The 19,811-nt window shown below is 43.1% G+C and overlaps 1 protein-coding gene across 1 annotated transcript in view; it reads right to left on the reverse strand.

Annotated features, from left to right (window-relative positions):
* Nucleotides 1-16,427, reverse strand: part of LOC117732294 (PDZ domain-containing RING finger protein 4-like) — a 105,993-nt gene extending 89,566 nt beyond the window's left edge. Inside the window, exons 1-2 of the mRNA XM_034535154.1 lie at nt 15,847-16,427; nt 15,649-15,726 (exon numbers count right to left, since the gene is read on the reverse strand). Coding sequence (XP_034391045.1) covers nt 15,649-15,726; nt 15,847-16,269 — 501 coding nt within the window. The 5' untranslated portion in view covers nt 16,270-16,427. The remainder of the gene's footprint in view (nt 1-15,648; nt 15,727-15,846) is intronic.
* Between the last annotated feature and the right edge of the window lie 3,384 nt (nt 16,428-19,811).

Below are 19,811 nucleotides of genomic sequence, written 5' to 3' on the forward strand. Positions count from 1 at the left end.
GGGGAATAGCAATTCGTTTTGATACAATAAAAAAAATGTTAGGTGGTTGGTTCACCCGAAACTACAACAACACCATATTTCTTCACTTGCTGCTATGGTATGTAGCCACGCACACGGTTTTGTTATGTATAGATATTCTTCTGAAAGATTTCTGCCTCCACAGCACACACATTTGTATTTGTGCTCACTGTGTTTTGGAAAGTGTGAGGTCTGTCGATTATCCAGAGAAACACGTTCCTGACAAGAGACGTTGGTATTGAATTGTTTAGATGTCATTGGTTCAATGCTGTCTGTGCCACAAACAAAATGTATTCACCCCCATTGAATTGGGGTGAAAGAAAAAAATCTCAGAGATGTATTAACTTTAATTCTTCTTAACTCTTTAATTCTCAGTGTGCCGTGTGTGTGTGTGTGTGTGTGTGTGTGTGCACGCGGCCATTAAAAAAATGTGTCTTTTCCTGAACCTCGACACGACTGACAGACAAGAAGCCAAATGTATGACGGAGGAAACAAAGAACGTTTAATCCAAGCGTGTTCGACATGACGGCTGTGAGTGAGATGCTCCTTTAGGTACACAGGCCTCTTATCTACGTGGCTGCCTTCTTAATTATTCATCAAGGCGTGTGTGTGTGTGTGTGTGTGTGTTTATGTCTGGGGCACGGGGACCTGTAAAAGCTTCGTGAAATGATGAGTGCGTTAAGACACATGAAACAGGTACAGCGGCGCCACAGCACAGCATGTGACCACACATGCACGCACACACACACACACACGCACACACGGGTAAACAAATATACATGCACGTGTCACTGATAGACAACTGTGTGTTACAAAGCACAGGGGAGTGTATCAGTTTGATGGTGTCATGCAGGGAAGGGGTGTGAGGAAATAAGAAGACAATAAGGTGACTGCTTTTGAAGACACACACACACACACACACACACACACACACACACACACACACAGACTTGCACCACTACCTACAGACAATGTGCCGTCCTTCTGCTGTCTGCTCAGTGGTGTCAGCCAGGGTCTCTAGTGATTGCAGTTGACAAGTTGAACATCCCGTCACCTCCGAACGGATACACAGACATCTGCACAAACACACGGGTACTTCTTTCTTTCAACATCATAGAAATGTATCACCATAAATAATAAATGTGGCGTGCTGGGACTGTGCGGTTACCAAAGCACTACCGTATTGGAGATTAGAGGGGAGTGCAGAGGCGTGTTTTGGTGAAGGCTTACAGAGGCAAAACAACAACAGTAAAAAAAAAAGAAATAAGAAAAAAGGGAAATGACTTGTGAATGGTTATTGACCCAACCACCCTCTTTATTTATGCACATTTACACAATTCATCAGCAGAAGTGGTCAGAGGACAGCAACAGGACACTTCAACCAGGAAGGACTAACAGTCCACTTTTAAGTACTGTCACTACGTCTGCAACTCTCCATTGATTTCATTATCAAGCTATGAGGACTGTGATATACATATATACATATATGTGTGTCTTCAAAATGACCATGAAGTCAAGTCGGCACCTCTCTCGTCAACAAATCAAATCAAATTTAGCTAATTGTGCTTAGTAAACTGGGAACAGAGTTTATTACTCCTGTTTGTTTATATATATATATATATATATATATATATGTGTGTATATATACATATAATATAATTATATATATATATATATACATATAATATAATAATATATAATAATATAATATAATTATATATATATATGCATGTTCATATATTTATATATATATATATATATATAATTATATATAACGATAAATATAATTAGATATATATATGCATATATATATATGTGTATATATACATATATATATATATATATATATATATATATATATATATATATATAAACAAACAGGAGTAATAAACTCTGTTCCCAGTTTACTAAGCACAATTAGCTAAATTTGATTTGATTTGTTGATGAGAGAGGTGCCGACTCAACTTCATGGTGTTTCTAATATTTTGTCCACTCAATATAATTCAACGGCACGGCAACGCAAAGCCTCCAAAATGACCATAAAGTTGAATCGACATCCCCCTAATCAACAATAAATGAACAAAAGCTGAGCGGATTAATTGCAAGACTGTTGCATTAGTTTTGCATTAAACCCGCTGTGTGCTGAACGTGAACATTCTTGAAAATGCATTTCAACGGTCGCCTGATGTTTCACAAATCCATGAGAATCAGATCACGGCGCAACAGTGAGTTCTGTCTCTGCACTCTTCTGGGATGGTTCTTATTAGAACGTGGTGTTGCCGGTCCATCACTGGCTTCCCCTGTGGCCCCTCAATGACAATAAGAAAGGAGATTAAAGGAAATATGAGATAATAACTGGGCTGGCTTCTGAGGCAAACATTTGAAGACAAGATCTTTTTATCAAATCATCATCGCACTTCAACATCGAGTGAGCAACGCTAATTCTGCCGTTTAAAGATGCGTCGCGATGTTCTTCACTGCTCGTGATGTTTTCGGTGCGCGGCAGGTCAACGGTGAGCTTATGAATTATTACAACTCGCCCGAGAGACGCGTGTATACATCGGCGTGGGTTGAAGGAGCTTTGCATTGTGACAGAAACATGTGCTGGGAGGATAAACTACCAGCTTGCCCAGTTAAAGACAAGAAAGGAGGTTACTTACGCTTCACTCACTCTACCAGGATGCTTCACTCCGAGGCAGTGAGGCAAACCCCTCCCCCAACTGCTACTGCTGTATGGAAATGTATGAAAAATAGCCCTGGATTGGCCCAGGCAGCCGCCATCCATCAGCACAGTGACAGAGGCGGGTCTCCACTCTATTGTCCCCCTACTCCGAACGTGTAAATGAAGACGGTCAGATTTTGGGCTCAGATAACTCTAAGCACCCCGTGCTTTGGCCCAAGGCACATCAATCAGTAGGCGATACAGTAGCTGATCATTAGACATCCTCCTCGAGCACTGGAAAGTATATCAACCAGCCAACCCAGTGGCTCCTGAGGAGAGTTTCGCATCCCAGAGACAAGTACTCCTCACAGAGTAAACAGACTCGTAAAATCCCCATAGAAGAGCCAATTATGCCAGGAACCTGACATCCCCTCGTCGTAAAAGCTACAGGAGGCCGTAACTATCGGACAGCGCGTGAAATACGGCCAGTTGTTATCGCCGCCCATTTGTGGCGATTAAAAGCCACCCTGGAGACCAGTGGTACCGGGTAAGGAGGGCATTCTGAAGGCCTTGCCTCAACGTATGGCACAGCTCCGGGAGGCCTCCGGAGGGAGCTCCATGTGCCAAGCAACCCTCTCTGTGAATGCCTGATTTATCACCAGCCATCCACAGCTAATGTACCAGGCTCTCTGGCTCTCCTGGTTGGCCCACGTTGATAGAAGCCTGCTTTATTATTATCTGCACTGGCATCGACGACTGAGCAGCTTGTATTATTCATAAGATCACCCACATTTCCTGATTCAAACGCGGGATACATTATGCAGAGTGCAAATGCAGGTCTGATTTATGGCCTTTTTTGTTGTGTACAAACACACACACACACACACACACATTGATAAGATGGAACAAATATTTGAAAGAATGTAGCTTCTTAATGCAGAAGGTAAAAAAAAAGTGAGAGACAGACGGAGAAACTGGGATGAAAATTCTCTGTGCATGCGACCAAAATGATGAATCACGCTGCCTCCTCCTTTTGCAAGGCACGGCAAGTTCTCCGTCCACAAGCAGCTGACTCAAGACAAAGAGAATAGCAAATTATAGGATCGCTCAATATCATGCACTGAACGAGGGTGAGAAATAAAGTCTTATTCTCTCCACTGACATCCTCATCTGCTAGCGGCCTGGTGGATTCTATGGGCCACAAAACAACACAGAATTAAAGAGCATTGTCTCTTTTTCTGTTCTTTCCAGGCTGCATCGGCTCAAGCCAATTACACAGCCCTAAAAACAATAAGGAGTAAAGCTGCCTTCTGCAACAGGGGGCCGACTACTCACTTTGATTAGCCACCGACTGCTCGCTGACATCGACTTTTGCCCATGCTCTCTGTAGGGAGGAGGACATGTCATTTGTATGGGAGGAGATTTCCAAAGAGAAGCCAAATCATTATCACGGAGGGAACAATCATGCATCTAAACAAAAAGAAAGCATGCAGGAAAAATGCACGCCGTCGTTATTTCTCATTTTCTCCCCTTTCTCTCTCTTGCACACAATCATTATCTTTGTCTGCAGCCAAAACACACACACACACATATATATATATATACACACACACACACACATTCGCAACTAAACGGCTAAAAAAAAAAACAAATCCCTCTCATTAGTAATCTGCCAGGGTTTGAGGCTCTGGTAGTCCAAGGCTATTGATTCCACAGTGCAGCAGCACTCAGCGGTCATTTGCAGTGATGAGAGAAGACAATCGCAGCCAAATCGTCCCTGGCATTTATTAGGAGGCTAAGCGGAGGAAACCAGGAAGTGAGAGTCTATTGAAACTCAATCAACAACTGGCGCAGGTTAATGGGGAGAACAAGTTTGTCTTGGGTCTCCCAGCGGGTCAATCTGGGCCGGTGGAAGCTGTTAAACAACTGGAAATCAACACTCCAGTGTGTTTTCTATCAATAGTCTATTAGGTAGTTTATTTGTGCTGATCAAAGCGCCGCATATACACCCTCTTTTGTGTGAAATACATCACATGAAAGGCTTGGGATATACCGTCATGGGAGCACTATATGATCCACTTCATACAAATGCACAGAACAGAGGCAGAGTGCACGGCTCCGATGAGTCACACTGGGAGAGGAGAGGAGAGATGAGGGAGAGGAGAGATGAGGGAGAGCAGAGCGGCACGCCGGCACCAAATCCTTTCAAGTATTGGAGAGACGGTGCTCCTCTACGCCGTCGTCTTGAAGAGGATTCTTATACTCGGGAAACCCGGAGCAAAGACGCACGATTCTGTGCTCAGAGGAGTACATTTCACAAACGTGTGCAAACAGATGCGTGTTTATTTATGCCTGCGTCCTGTTTTTTTTTCTTCATCAACTCTCACAAAGTACAAAACAACAACAACAAAAAGATCAGATTATTTGCACCCACTTTTTGGACTGATTTGTATGTCTTTATGCATCTACATGTACTTTCGTGATGCAGAAGTTGAAAAGAAAAAACGGGAAACGATGCAAAAGGTCAAGACAAGACAGGTCTTTGCCTTGGAAACAACATTTAATAAAACCGTCTCGACTCAAGGTTGTTCTGCTTCTGACTGCATCACATGGTTAGCAGTTGACAGAAATGGTTCAACTTCAGCCCCGAATAGAGTATATTTAAAAATTCTGACTGTTAAAAGTCTATATAATAAATCATTTTGGTTGGATTTGACCCATTTTTAAAATATTCAAACCTTTTTTATATACACAACTCCAAATGAGATGTTGTCACTGAGGACCACACTCGCAGCAAAAGGCCAAAAGCACATCAAATGCACATCTATGTGTTGAATAAACATCCCAACAAGTTCTCATAAGGCAACCTATTCCCATCCATCCTAATTATTGTAGTAAATACAAATCAACATCCTCGACAACATCTGTAGCAGCCTGAGAATAAATATCAGAGTGCACACATGTGTGCTTTCTGCCATCTGCTGGTGAGATACCGCTGTTACACCTCCCGCATGCATTCAGACGGACTACCACTCGGGTTAGAATGTGGGTAGTAGACGCTGATCTCAAGTCAGTGCACAGGAGAGATGTCCGCCATTACACTTGCTGTTCCAGTTTCTTTCCAATCTGCCAAACAAACAGCACTTGATGAGAAACACATGACGTGCAAAAACAATGTGTTCTCAATGTGTGTGTGTGTGTGTGAGTGGGGGGGGTGACCCAATCTGGAGCGCTGACGTGGAATCAGATTTGGTGAGAGATTGGCGTCGCTCTCCGTTGGCACGACCAGATGGAGGTCTGGTACCAACACCAATGCTGTGACCTCAACATGCTGACTCAACACCACCAGCTGCACTGTGGTCCAATAGATCTGGCTTACAGTTGGTGGTAGTTACACAACACACACACACACACACACACACACACACACACACAGATTGCTATCGGCCTCCTGCTCGACATGCTGGAGATCCATTAGCAGGAAATGAAGCAGAGAAAACCCGACGTATGTGCCGCACCCTGTGAAAACACTGTGAGTTCAAAACTCTTACACGCATACCCAGGGTGCCACACTCTCACACTGCCTGACTGATAAAGAAACGTGGGATTTGTTTTTGCAATGATAATCCCTAAGAAAACGCTAACGTTAAGTTTCTCTTGAAGCCTTTGCACAGGTGCTGCTTTTGGGGGAACCCGTCATCACAATTGCCAATTTCAAAACCTCTATTTCCTGTAATGAAATGTCTTCGCTCTCACTTCAGGGGGCTAGTCCGTGGAGTTTGGCCACGTGTAGCTCTAAGGAGCCGGGTTCTTTAAGAGGGGATCCCCGTTTTCTTTTTGTTCTGTCATAATGGGCAAGAACTAGTAAAAAACGGTTTACGAGGAAGGAAATGCCTTTTAACGCTATTTTTAGACCTCGGGAACACCCCAAATCTGTTTTAAATACTGATTGTTAATATAACTTTGCAACAAAACTAAACAGGACACCATTAACAGTTATAAGAACTGGGATGAAACGACAAAGGAGCTTCTACTCAGTGGTATAAAATAAATATGATGGCATACACACAGAATGCCTCGACTGCTGTGAGACTTGACTTGAGACTTGAAAGAGAAAACATTTTCGAGCCTCAAGCTCCAACCTGATAAACGTCCAAAGTGATGAAACGAATTAGTGACAAATATGGCATCTAATTGGCAAAACCTTTTCAACTAAAGGTCAACTCGCTCGGGAGCTTTCAGTGGCGTCACACAGTCCTCATTAAAAGCTCCAGTTCTCTCAGTCGCCATTGAATCGGAGGTGAGAAATGTGCCATGATTTCTATGAAGAACTAATCATTAGGGCTCATGCAATGAAAAGCCTCATTCTGACTTATGTAAAAATATATAGCTTTGAAAGAAGATTTTTTTTTTTTTTAATGCTCAGCATTCAAGGTCCTGGAAACTAAAAGACCTGTGTGTGGCGTTAGACTCTAATTGACACTATAAGAAGATTTGAGACTTGACTTGAATGCCTGTAAATTAATAGTTCTATCAATAAGCCCACAAGAGTCTTTGAATACGGTAGATATTATAGTCAATGGTGATGAAACGACTACATACTCCTAGACTGGGAAAATATGTGTATTTGAAACACTTACTTTGAAAATATCTAAACTATTATGATTCAAACTAAGCTCCATCTGTATGATAACAGTGATCACGATGAATATTCATACTGCGAGTGCATATAGCTGATTAAAAACACATCAGTCAGATCTTCCCGTCTTAATTATGACCATAACATGACGCCGATGATTGGAAAAGAATTAAGCCGCTCTATCAGGCTGTAAAAATAATACTCTGCGCCCGTCACTAACTATTTCCTAAGAGGTCACGCAACAACAGGCAAACACTCCTCTCTGGCTATTACAGGACGGAAACCCGCTCATCCACTGTGACGAGGAACACTTGAGATGTAATGTTGCTGCGGTTCAAATAATATTATCATGGAATAATGGGGCGAGTCTTTGGGACAGAAATAACGGCTCAAAAGTATCGGAAAATGAATGAATGTCCAATTGAGGAGCGGCGATCGTAATCGGCGCTGACAAGGGGTCAAACAAAAAACAAGAACATGTGCAATAACTATCTTCTTAGAAAGGAATTTCCCTTGTAATGGGAATATTAAAATCCTCTTCCTTATCACTTTACATTCTTACCCAGCGGCTTGAGTGATGGTTGGTCAGAGGGTCGCTTTGGTTGAGGTTGAAATATCTCATTCCCAGGAAATGTTGTCCCAAGATTAAGGCGGCCAGAGGATGAATCATAACAACTTTGGTGATTTCCAGACTTTTCAAATATATCACCATCGTGAGGTCCACATTTGTAATTGAGCACCATGAGGTCAAAGGTTAAAAACTTTGGTTTGATAAAATTCCTGAGAAACCAATGACAACGCCATCAGACTCATCTGTGCCTTGTGTTCAGAGCTAATTAGCAAACATGTGGTGTAAACATTACACTAGCTAAACGCCCTCTTAATATCAACGTGAGCATGATGGTATGCTAATGCTATCATTTAGCTCAAAGCACCACCGAGGCTAATTGTAGCCTCACGGAGCTTCTAGCTATAGACTCTTACCCTAGTTCATAAATGACTCTGAAAATACCTTCAAATAGCTTCTTTTTTCCCCTCTACTGGTCTTTAGACACAGATTTAGACAATTTAATTTTACCTTTCATTTGTCCAGCTATTGCCTTGCTGTAAACTGTTTCTATGAAATCTTTCCCAGTAAAAAGTTGTTAAAACTTTCCAAAAGAAAGACGACAAGAGAAAAGAAGAAAAGATTTTCTCACGTCATTTTTCCGTGCCGTGTGGACCACAAACAAAAGTCCTCCTTTGTACTCGGATTAAGGCAGAAACCTCAAAAGATGGCTATCTTCAAATGTAGACAAACAGTCTACTTGACGAAATACCAATAGGCAAAAAAACGTACTGCAATGTCTGCCACAATATGTCTGCGTGTGTGTGCGCTTCCCTGTATTTTGTATGCTGCTGTTTGCTGACCTAAAACAAATTGCTGGACTGTTTTCTTCCTTCCACCCAACAATGCCTGACACAGGCGAGTGTTGGCCTTCTGGAGGAAATCAGAGTGAGATTCAAAGGGGGTAGGCTTGTTTTGATCCCTCGTCTTGGCAGGCGCACAGTGCCGTGCCAGTGTTTGCTAATACCCTGGACGCACCTGGCATATTACACAGGCTTATCCCTCTCCTCAACACCTCCCTAATGTACTGAGCCAGTCTCCCACTGTACAGTTGTTCCTCTGACTATACGGCAGCCTCTGCCCAGATGTAATTAAATCCTAATCCTCCTGTCGACAAAAGCAGAAGCGACCTTAATTCAGTTTGCAGATGAATGTGCGGTAGAGACCGTCTGCATTGGTGCTTTGATGATACAGTGAAAGGCCAAAGGTCCTCTCTGACAAAGGCCCCGATGTGGAGCCCAACATGATCCGCAGAACCATTTTAAACTCTCCAGATTATGTGTAATGGATTCAACAGTGTGAGGCTCAACTACAATAAAGGTGCGGACGGCTCTTGCTGCTACTGCAGCCGGTTTTATGGAATAGTGACCAATGAAAGTGACTAATGAAAGTCTTTGATTCAAATCAAAGCTTTTCTTTTCCATAAGTGTTCACTTTAAAGCCCTTGTGTGCATCATTTTAATATTCCAGACTCCTTTGGCGACTCCTGTATTGGTGGTAAGCATGAACAAAAAAAAAAAGCCAATGCATGCTGATGACCAATGCAAAGACGATGTCACCCAAACACAGTGAGAACTAGAAGAGCCATGGCTTATCTCGCAATGTTAATAAAAGGGAAAGAATAACTAAGTGTATCCGCCCCATGATTCAGATCGGCTTCAAACTTTAATGCCCACGCTACACCCTTCGAACACGGTCTCACACTCGTGGAATACCAACAGTTGGTAAGTGACCCTCGGCGTCTGATACCAACGCACCGCACTTCCAATTAACTCCACTGTAAACCCACCTGCGTCAATATTAGAGAGCGAGAATGTGCTGACCCCATCCACCAAGTCCCATGAAAAGGGCTGGGAGATGTGAAAAAAAAAACTAATATCACGCTATTTTGTATTTCAGTAAAGTAGATGTTATGACGTAAGTATTGGAGCATAACAGAAGAGCTTCATCAGTGTGGTAGTTTCAGAAAATGTAATCACTTTACTGCAAAGCAGCCTTTAAAGCCAGAAAAAGACTACACTTATGCCTTATAACGTGATGCAAAATCAAAGACGATGTCTTGTCTCATATCACAATGTCGATATAATATAAATTTATTGCCACGCTCTAAATGAAGCCAGTAGCTTTTCCCTAATCCTGCTGCCAAACAGAACCACCTTGGTGGAAGTAAAAACAACAGAGGTGTATGACATTATGAAAAGTGTATATGTGTTATATCTACATATAGGAGCTTCATAAAGACCTGGGCACTATTTTTTCACATTGACTCTGGTTCTTAAATATACCACTAACCATCAAACTCATTATTAGAACACTTGATCATGAATAACCCTGAATAACTGGCCATGTAGTTTGCTTTGGTAGTGGAGCACCGGCTCTTAGCTCTCCACGTGGAAGGTCTTTACCTCATTTACACACTCATTACAAGCCGTGCGGCGAACCCTGATGATAGAGTGGCCACTGCTGTGTGTGTGTGTGTGTGTGTGTGTGTGTGTGTGTGCAGCTGGTTGTGTACACATGTGTGCATGCTGACTCAGGGCTTTTGCTGTAATCTCCCTGTCACAGCTGTAGGTTACAGCCACATGTTTATCAAGGCTAGAGGGAGATCAGAAGGCAAATGCATCAGGTCACTGACTAAGTAAAGATGGGAACAGAGGGGGCGACTGAATGTAGACTGGACCGCAGATATTTAGCTGGTGAATCAACTGTACAACAAGCAATTTGTTTCTCGGGAGACGGACGCTTGGTTAGCCGAGAGCTTGTGTGTACAGTGGAGCTTTCCGTGACATCATTCATACGGAGGTATACATCATGTGTGCCAGCTGTGTCTAATAGGTGTGTGTGCGTATTAGAACAGTGCATTTAGATATTACACATTTATTTAATATATTTGCTATATTTATACTCCATTTGCTGGAGTATAAATAAGCAGCCACATGTACGCAGTGGAATTCCTTTAACATACCACACAAGGAAGAGACCTGGAAAGTTCATCAGTTTCTATTCAACCTCCCGGTTTACGGCCTCTTCGACGAAAAGGCTTTATTTTCCAGATGTCGGCTGATGAATCCTGAACTCGAGGCTCTCGCTATAGAAACGCCGCAGATGGGCGGCGGGTCTGCAGTCATTAAGGTGTGAATAAAGTCAAGCGTTCTCGTCCTGGATAACTGAAATGATGAAGCACTCCCGTCACCGAGTGCTTCCTGCGGTACGCCGGAGGCCGGAGCCACGATATGAGACTGAGCTGCAATCCATGAACATCTGCTCAAGTGGTTCCTGGGCAAACGGCATAGAAACTGTCCGCAGATACTCAGATAGAAAAGTCCATACACATTGTAACAGAGTGTACACACAAGCACACAGATACAGTGTGTCCACCCCGTTAGTAAATATAAAAAACACCTCATCAAAAACTGACCATTCCTATAACCTTCATAAAGAAAGGATTAATATTAGCTGGGTGTATCTCATAAACCAGCAACACAAAGGGGCTGCTTTGTAATATGGTGGCATATTTCACTCAGCAGATGTGTTCAATGAAGGCATCTAAACGGGGACAAAAGTTCACATCAAAATGTGTGAAAATCAAAACAGTTCATCTGAGCTCAGGTCTTGATAATTTACTCTCCAAATGAACCTTTCAGCAGGTAGGGACAAATTTACCCAGAGTGCACCTCTCTTTTACGAGCGTGGTGGTCTTTAGCGGAGCGTTTTTCTCCGTCACACCTTCTGCCTAAAACAACAGACCTGGGATATTTAGGTAAATACATGCAAACACACGTTCACAGCCACAAAAGGTGGAATATCCTAATCTCAATATCTGCCTTATTAGCAAACGCAGTTCTCATGCCGAGAACTTTGGAAAAAAAACATCTCGGTTTGCCAAAAAAACGCCACCTACGAAAACCTAAACGAGATGAAATCCTATGAAAATGCACGGAGATAACGAAAAGAGTGAGACGTTAAACAAGAAGTCTAAATGCTGCTAAAGAGGCGTGGAGTAATGAGGCGCTTATCGACATCTAATTCATCTCCACTGATATTAATCTAAATTAATGCAAGCTGACGTTTGTTTTAGCGGCTCAGTGTGTGTGTGGAATGGGAGAGGAAATAGGAAATGGTGATCAGGGCGGTCCCTCTCTCTCACTCTCTCTCTCAGGCGAAGGATAAACAGCTGCCATGTCATTTCTGGAGCAAACGACGTTCCAAATAGAGCAGGTAGAGAAATCCTCTCCGGGGGGTTAACGCACACAACCACGTATTCAAGCAGAAGTGGAAAGGGACCGTTGGCTCGACTCCATTTCCACATCCGCCGATCCCCATCGTCTTGTTTCCGTGAGGGCAACAGACAGCAAAGCCGTAAAGCGACGGCACGATGCCATTTTATCTGAATACAAGTGTTCTCTTCCACTTTCAGCAGAGTGCTCTTGGGGGAATGGGAGCACAAGGAGACTATAAAGCTGTCTAGACAAGCAGTAAAAAGATGTGTACAAGAGTGCGCCCAACTGTTAGACATCTGTCTCTGCTTGCAGCGGCATATAAAAAATGTTTTTCATATATTTCTCAAGTAGTTCAACTTGATCTTTTCCCTCAACCACACACATTCAATGGGGGAGAATATATATATATATATATATATATATATATATATATATATATATATATATATATATATTCACTTGTTTAGCATTTCATTTCGGGGGCTCAGTCGGTGCAAGAAATAGAAATCAAATCCACTGACATAAAAGCCGAGGTCATAAATTCATCTTTTCTCTCTCGTCGCGAAGCAATCTTTTCATGCCATCTTTTGTTATGGAAGCAAACAAACTGGCCTGCCTTCGTCCCCGACTGTCACGCAAGATTGGATTTTGATGAGAGCGATACTCGAGTTGTGTACTATTTGCTCCTCGCTTCCCCCTCTCTTCTCTCTCCATCTGAACAAAAAGAAGAATTACCTGAAGCTATGCTGTGCTTACACAGAGGGGGAAAGGCCTGGGTTTTTTATGCCCTTTATCAAGTGTGGCAGGCACAGTCTGGGTCAGCAAAATAGACTTTGTACAGCTTTGGTAATGGTTGATGAAAAGAACGATCCGTTGTGCAAAATCTTTCAAACTGACTACCTGAACTGTGGTTTAATGTGTGTGTTCATCTGGTTTTAATCAAACAAACTGGAGACAACCAGGTGACTAATCCTGTTGCCGGTCTCAATGCTGCGTCGTGCTTCTCCCTTTCCAACTCAGCAGAACAGGCTGACTCACACACAGCCGATGACTGTCGGCCCACTGAACGGATCAGCTGGATCTAGATCAGTACATCTCTGAGGTACGTGGGAAAATGTGCTCTGATTTGCACTCAGTCACAGTCTTCTCTGTGTTTCTCTGCTTTCACACGCGCTACTGAACAAGCTCTCAGCAAGCCATCGGGGTCCATTGACAATAAGGAACAACTGGCATCTGTGCAACTGCTTAGTTGTTGGAGCCACTTCAGCAATAGACTCAAAGGTTCCTTTGTTCACTCTTTTTATAACAATAATGTCGTTGTCCACAAACCACGAGGGGCGATATTATGAATCAAAAAACATGAAACCATCAGGCAAGGTGTAACTCACTCAATTAAGCCGATCAGAACGCCAATGGATCGTCCAATCATAACTCAGCATTGGTAACCAGGCCTGTGAAGTGGAGTGCATGGAGCTCTGGTAAGACCGATACTCTGCATTTATAGAGTTTGGAGGGTGGTGGTGGTGTTGTTGTTGTTTTTTTGCTTTTCCAAAAAACAAAACACACAAGTATTAATTGTTAGGAATGGAATAAAAGTGTGTCTCCCTGCCTGATCGTAAGCTTATTAGTACATGGAGTATTAGGCAAGTATAACTCAGGAATCAAGGAGCTTATCTTTAACGCTTCTACATTGTTTTGTGGGGTTGCATTACAAAAAAAATATATTCAGAACTGGCACAATTGTGATATCTGCTATATATAGTTGTGAAAGTCACCGGCTAATCGGGAGAAGCCTGTTTTCAATCTAGCTGAACCATTGTCTTAAAAAATGACATTTCCCTTTAACTCTATGTTTGCCACGACAGAACGGAGGGTTAGACCGACATCCCAGAAACTAAAGAGCCAATCAGACTTTCCAGCCACACAAAGGGACCGAGAATGGGACAATCCATAACTGGTACTGGGGTGTTCACTAGTCATCCAACTCTATTGTCCATTACAGACAGAACGCCCGTCAATTATTTCTTTTACAAAGTGGAATTCCACTAAACTGTAAAACTGTGTTTGATGAACTCCAACACAGCTCTCTCAAGTGTTGGAAAACCCATTTTGGAGAAAACACACAGTGAGAAAACTATTAAAGAGTCATCATCAGAGTGGAGATTTTAGACAAAAGAATGAAAAAGAAAAAGAGCTGAAAATAAATGCGTGTTTCCGCTAACGGAGGAGAGTGAACAGTTTTTCCACATGAATCAAAAGTGAGTCTGTTGCACTCACAGCATGCCGGAGGCCATTAGAGAGACACTTCACATGACCGTCACCTAGATTAAACCCCGTCCAGCCTCAGCAGCGGGCCAAGCACAACAGACTCTGTGTCTGGAGGCAGATTCACACAAACTTCCAGGCTACCATGTGAGCTTTCCTAAAACAGCTATATTTAGATTTGGCAGCCACGCGGATTGGAGAGGTTTAATAAATGATTCGCTGCAATAACAAAGATTGAAGAGCAGTTAGAAGCCGTGTCCATATAGTTCAGCCCATCACTTGCATGCACCAAACACATTGTGCAAAAGCGCAGAAGCAAGTGATGATTAACATTTTAATACAAGCTGTTAACACCAAAAGAGAGGGTCCTCATTAATTTTCATTTTGGCGTGACTACAGCAGTTATAGATGCAAAGTTTCTACATGGGGAGGAGCACCTCTAGAAGACGCTCACTCGTACACTGTTTGAATAAACCACAATCTTTGCGTTTATTGTCGTAGGATTGTCTTCGAAAAAACGTTCCGTTTTTTTTGTCTTTTACAAGCGAGGATGCAGTGATACTAAATGAAAAGTGGTACGGTGTTTCCAGAAAAAGGCAGAACACCACACAGACAATTTACATGAGATCGGCTGCTGACCCAAAGAAGAAAAGGACCAAGACCGCTTCAGAAGGACGTCTCAAGTCACACAGGATGGACACCGAGGTTATCACGTATTACTTAACGTGTACGCTGACTACAAATACATATGCAAGCTAAAATATACATTATCCAACTTGGTGTTTACAAATCAAATGCAATAAACACACATTATCGCTGTGAGGAAAGAAAATCACACCACGCCGAATAACAACAGGGGGGCCAAGGAGAGATTATCCCCCCTCAAGAGTTTGCTGTACCATTCCACGGCGTTCACTGTGACCCCAAATTCAACATTTACACAAAGAACTGTCCCGCAGCTTAAGCCTGAGCTGAGGCAGCAGATGAACCAGAGTAGGGAAGAGGATCAAATCCTGCAGCACCAGAGGCTGATTTTGTATTTCATTTCTTAAAGCAAATCCTAATATCAACAAGATTGGGAAGTGTTTCACCATCAGTGAGTCTGACTGCTGCCTGTGGGCATTTTGGGATGAGCACAACTAAGCTCGTGCTCTGGAATCTTTATGAAAGGGCCGTGATGCATGCCAGTGTCTCAGTAAAGGGTACAGATGAGCCGTGTGAGTGCTTCTCTTCTTACCTCAGGTGCTCCCTCTGCACAGGTTGCTGTGTCTGATATCTGGCTCTGCGAGGCGTCAGTGGTCCTCACGTCGTTTCTCTAAATCAGCCAACAAACATCATTCATCAGACATGTTTTTTGTTGTTGCTGAGTAAAGTGAAAACCCACGAATCACACTCCGGTTGTTGCCTATACACGTGAACAACAAGCCCCTCTCACCTTGCGGTACCCGGTGACCTGCTCTGCGATGCTGCTGATGTGCAGCATGTGCTGGTGCAGCCTGCGTTGGTACCTGAGAGCCGACAGTCGGGCCTCGTTCTGCAGAGTGGAGACCCGGGCGAGCAGGGACTGCTCCCTCCTGTTCCACCTGAGCTTCGCCATCCGGGTTTCGTGCTCCAGAGTTGCGCTTTTTTCTTCCAGCGCGTCGGTGGCGGTGCGCAGCGCGTCCACGCAACAGTGCTCCCCATTGTCGTCGAGGTCCTCGCCGGACAGCAGGAGCCCGCACCCTCTCCGACAGACAGCTCCTCCGCGGTGGTGGTGGCGGCCCGTCTCCGGCTCGCCGTGCGACTCCATCGCGCGCGGGTTCGAAACTCCGCAGATTGGCTCCTTTTCCGCGCAAGAAGTTGGGCAATCGGCGCACATCTCGCGCGCGCGCAGACAACTTTTCCACGTGCGCGGCACAAGAAGTTGGGAGCAAAGTTATGTAAGAAGTCTGAACACATGAGAGAGAGAGCGCACTCAAAGTTGTGTCCCGGTTCTGCGCAGCTCGCAGCGGGGCTGAGGGGCAGCGCCACTTCTCACGTCCGACGTGTGATGGGACGTCGTCGCTCTCAGGAGGACAACTTCCCCATCGCCGACCCACTCCTCCTCCTCTCCGGTGTTCACATAAAGCAATATCATATCTTTGACTTTAGTGTGACGTCAGGTGGCAATAAGGCATCTTTGCATTTGCTGGCGGTGTTTTTTTCGCGCAGTTTAATTTCCTATGACGTCACTGCGTGCACAGATTGGCGCAGTGCACTTTAATGCGTGTTCTAAAACCTCACCAGCAGAAGCCGCTAATCCTGTTATGCACTCTCAAAGGGTTTAACTTCAAATGTACCAGTCCACGTCATGGTTGCATTATTATTAATGTGTGCCTCATCTTTACCCTATTACATTAATGTAGTCTGTTGCAGGTTCTGCACATGGCATGGCAGGGGGACTTGTCTCGGGGACGATGGTCCTTCAGTGGTTGAACCCTGGCTTGAAACACAATATCTAATAAAGCCTTCTTCCTGCATGAGCCCCGACCAGCTTCTCGCTGCCTGACACAGCATGACATGGCGCAGGCCTCTCAGAGAGGGCCTCACGTTTCAGGTCTCCCGGCGCAGTCTGGTTCTGGTCTGCTGGGCACCACTTTAAAGTATGTTGTGTGTTGTCTGAGCTGTCAGAGAACAGGTGTAGACTTACAAAGACAATAGCGCACAATATGTCCTGGGACTGCACACCTGTCCGCAAAAACACACGCACAAGGAGGTCAGGGCAGCGGGTTTGTCCTCCAGCCAATCACTGCAGATGAAGTACTATAGCTCTTGTATTACTTTATCATTTGATATTTAATTCATTATTTTTTAGCTGTATCTCCAGAAAAGTTTAAAGTCCAGAGGAGCAGTCGGACTCAACGGAGATTGGGAGTGTGTTTTTGGGGTAAATTGCTACTCAGCCACCTGGGATCAGACCTCTATCACACAGGCCATGTGCTTGGACCGATAAGCCACTGAAAGAAAGAAAAAAGAAGAAGTTATCTCTGTCGTTTGTTCTCTCCGTGAACAGATTTTAGTGAATACTATTTTAAGACCCTTGATAGAAACAGAGAGATGGCCTCCAGCTCAATAAGAATCAAAGATCTGATTGATTTGGCCCGACCTCATCCATGAAGAGAGGTGATATCAATCTACTTTTCATCAGCTGGACACCTGATAGGAGACAAAGCTCCAACAGCTGTTTCTGCCTGAAAAACTCGACATTGACAGAGTTGGCCCTATCTGTAATGGAGGATCGATTGAAAGGCTATCTCTGACATGTTTGGTACCGGTGAAGAGGAGCCGTCTCCTGGAGACAGAGATACGGTTTGAATAAAAAAAGGGAATAAATCGACTCAGAAATTAACCACGTGTTGCAAATGCTTGAGTCGATAATGGAAAATACTCCTAGACCATAAACGAAGCTCTAGTTTCTCTTATTTGTTATGTGAGAGCTGAAACTGCTCTGAATGTGTCACGCGTCCAGTCTAACGTTACCGTTATACAATACTTTAATCCCAAGGCAGTAATGACTAATGACACAAGGGATTAGGTGTTGGCTTGTTTTCTTTCCAACAAAGCTTCCCTTTTTGCAGACCTTTTATTTAAATCCACCTCTGGGAGTGTGGGCACATCCAAGAGACCCCCAGTTGTCTGACCCCAGTGGAGAATCTGTCTGGATTTGATAACACTTCTTACAATCTTTGTGCACGTTTGCTTTTTCGGTGCGTTTGTTTAAAGTGGAACTGTCGACACGAATATTCTCCTGGGGTGTCTGCATCGCTTTGGCTTTCAATGTAGAAATAACATCAGTATTTCAAACTCAATTCATAATTCATTCAGGCTCAACTTTTAACTGGGACTTTTGTCATGACATTTTGAGTCCTTATCCGTCCTTAATCCACAAACTTTATTCAGTTGGATCACTTCACGATAAACATCATGTGACGGGATGGAAAGCTCAAGACGGCTCAACTCCTGTTTCTGAGATCAAGAATGATATTTGGACCTCAACTCCATCTGCTGTTGAAGATCATGTGATGAAATCTCCAAAACTAAATAGTGGTGAGATTGTGTTTCCACAATTAATATTGTTCTTCAGAGGTCTATCACAACCGGTAAAGGGTTATTTCAAAACTTTGGTTGAATGTAATGTTATGTGTTTCATCTTTCATTATGCATCTGTTTAAGTTCCTTGTGTGCTCAAACTTAAAAGTTACAGATTGAGAGTTAGTCATATTTCAGACATCTTTACCTTGAAAGGTGACGCCAACATTGTGGTTATAGTGGAATGTAAATACATTTACCTTTGAACAACGGTCATGTGCCTCACAGGCGTTTTACACTATCATTCCAATTTATCATCACCTTGTCAATCAATTGGTTCCTAATGACTTCATAGGATTGTTTTCTATCTTTCAATTTCGTTCTGAACTTTTAATAACTACTTAAATAAAATACAAAAGTATTAACCCCAGTCAAAAGTACCCAGTTGTGGCTCTGTATATTTTCACTTTACACAGTATGTAAATTCTTCATATGACATTTATTACAAAACTAATGTTATCAGAATAGATAAATTACTATTTTACTATATGGTTGTTTCTTATAGTAGGTATTCCTTGTATGTTAAACATTTTTGTATGATTATGGTTAAGAAAGTGTCTCTAACGCGACCCGCTCCAACATTGAAGTACTGAATACTGCTTTCTATTAATTCATACTTTATAAAGAGATGACAAGATTTATGAATAATCACATCCATATAAATTAAGACTTTAAAAAGAGATACGTTATGTGCTGCCTATATATCCTCCTTTGTAAGGTACAACAAAAACTTCTAATTATGATCCTAAATCACATTTTCCTGATAATGATATACTGCAACATTAATCCTGTATATGTAATGGAGTATTTCTACTGTTTTGCTACTTCTTCCACCCTGGACTGTATAACAAGACTCGCATCAGACATGGTCAGTTTGCAGCTGCTCTCACACTCAGTAAAAAATAGTGCAGAACAACAGAAGAAAAACACCAGTTTAATAGTTAACTACACTTTTAATGTTTCTTGTCCAGCCAATGAGAGGTTCCCGTTTTATCCCTCACAAGTCCAGCGAAGCACTGAACATCCAGCAAACCGCCAAATCCCCAGCATGGTGGACTGCGGGACCATTTCTGACCTTGAATGAGTGAGATTCCTTCCGTCAGTTTTCAACATTCTCTCTAAAATCCTCTCTCCCGAGACTTCATGTGACTGGCTTAACGTAGCGGAGCAGCTAATGCACATATTAGGCTACACACACCGTCTCTGACGTAAAGGGATGTCACTCAGGAATGGAATGTGTTTCATATGAAGCTGAGAGGTGGACAAGTTGCTATGATGTTGATTTGTTGCAAA

The sequence above is a fragment of the Cyclopterus lumpus genome, chromosome 6 (genome assembly GCF_009769545.1).
Source record: "Cyclopterus lumpus isolate fCycLum1 chromosome 6, fCycLum1.pri, whole genome shotgun sequence".
NCBI classification, from domain to species: Eukaryota; Metazoa; Chordata; class Actinopteri; order Perciformes; family Cyclopteridae; genus Cyclopterus; species Cyclopterus lumpus.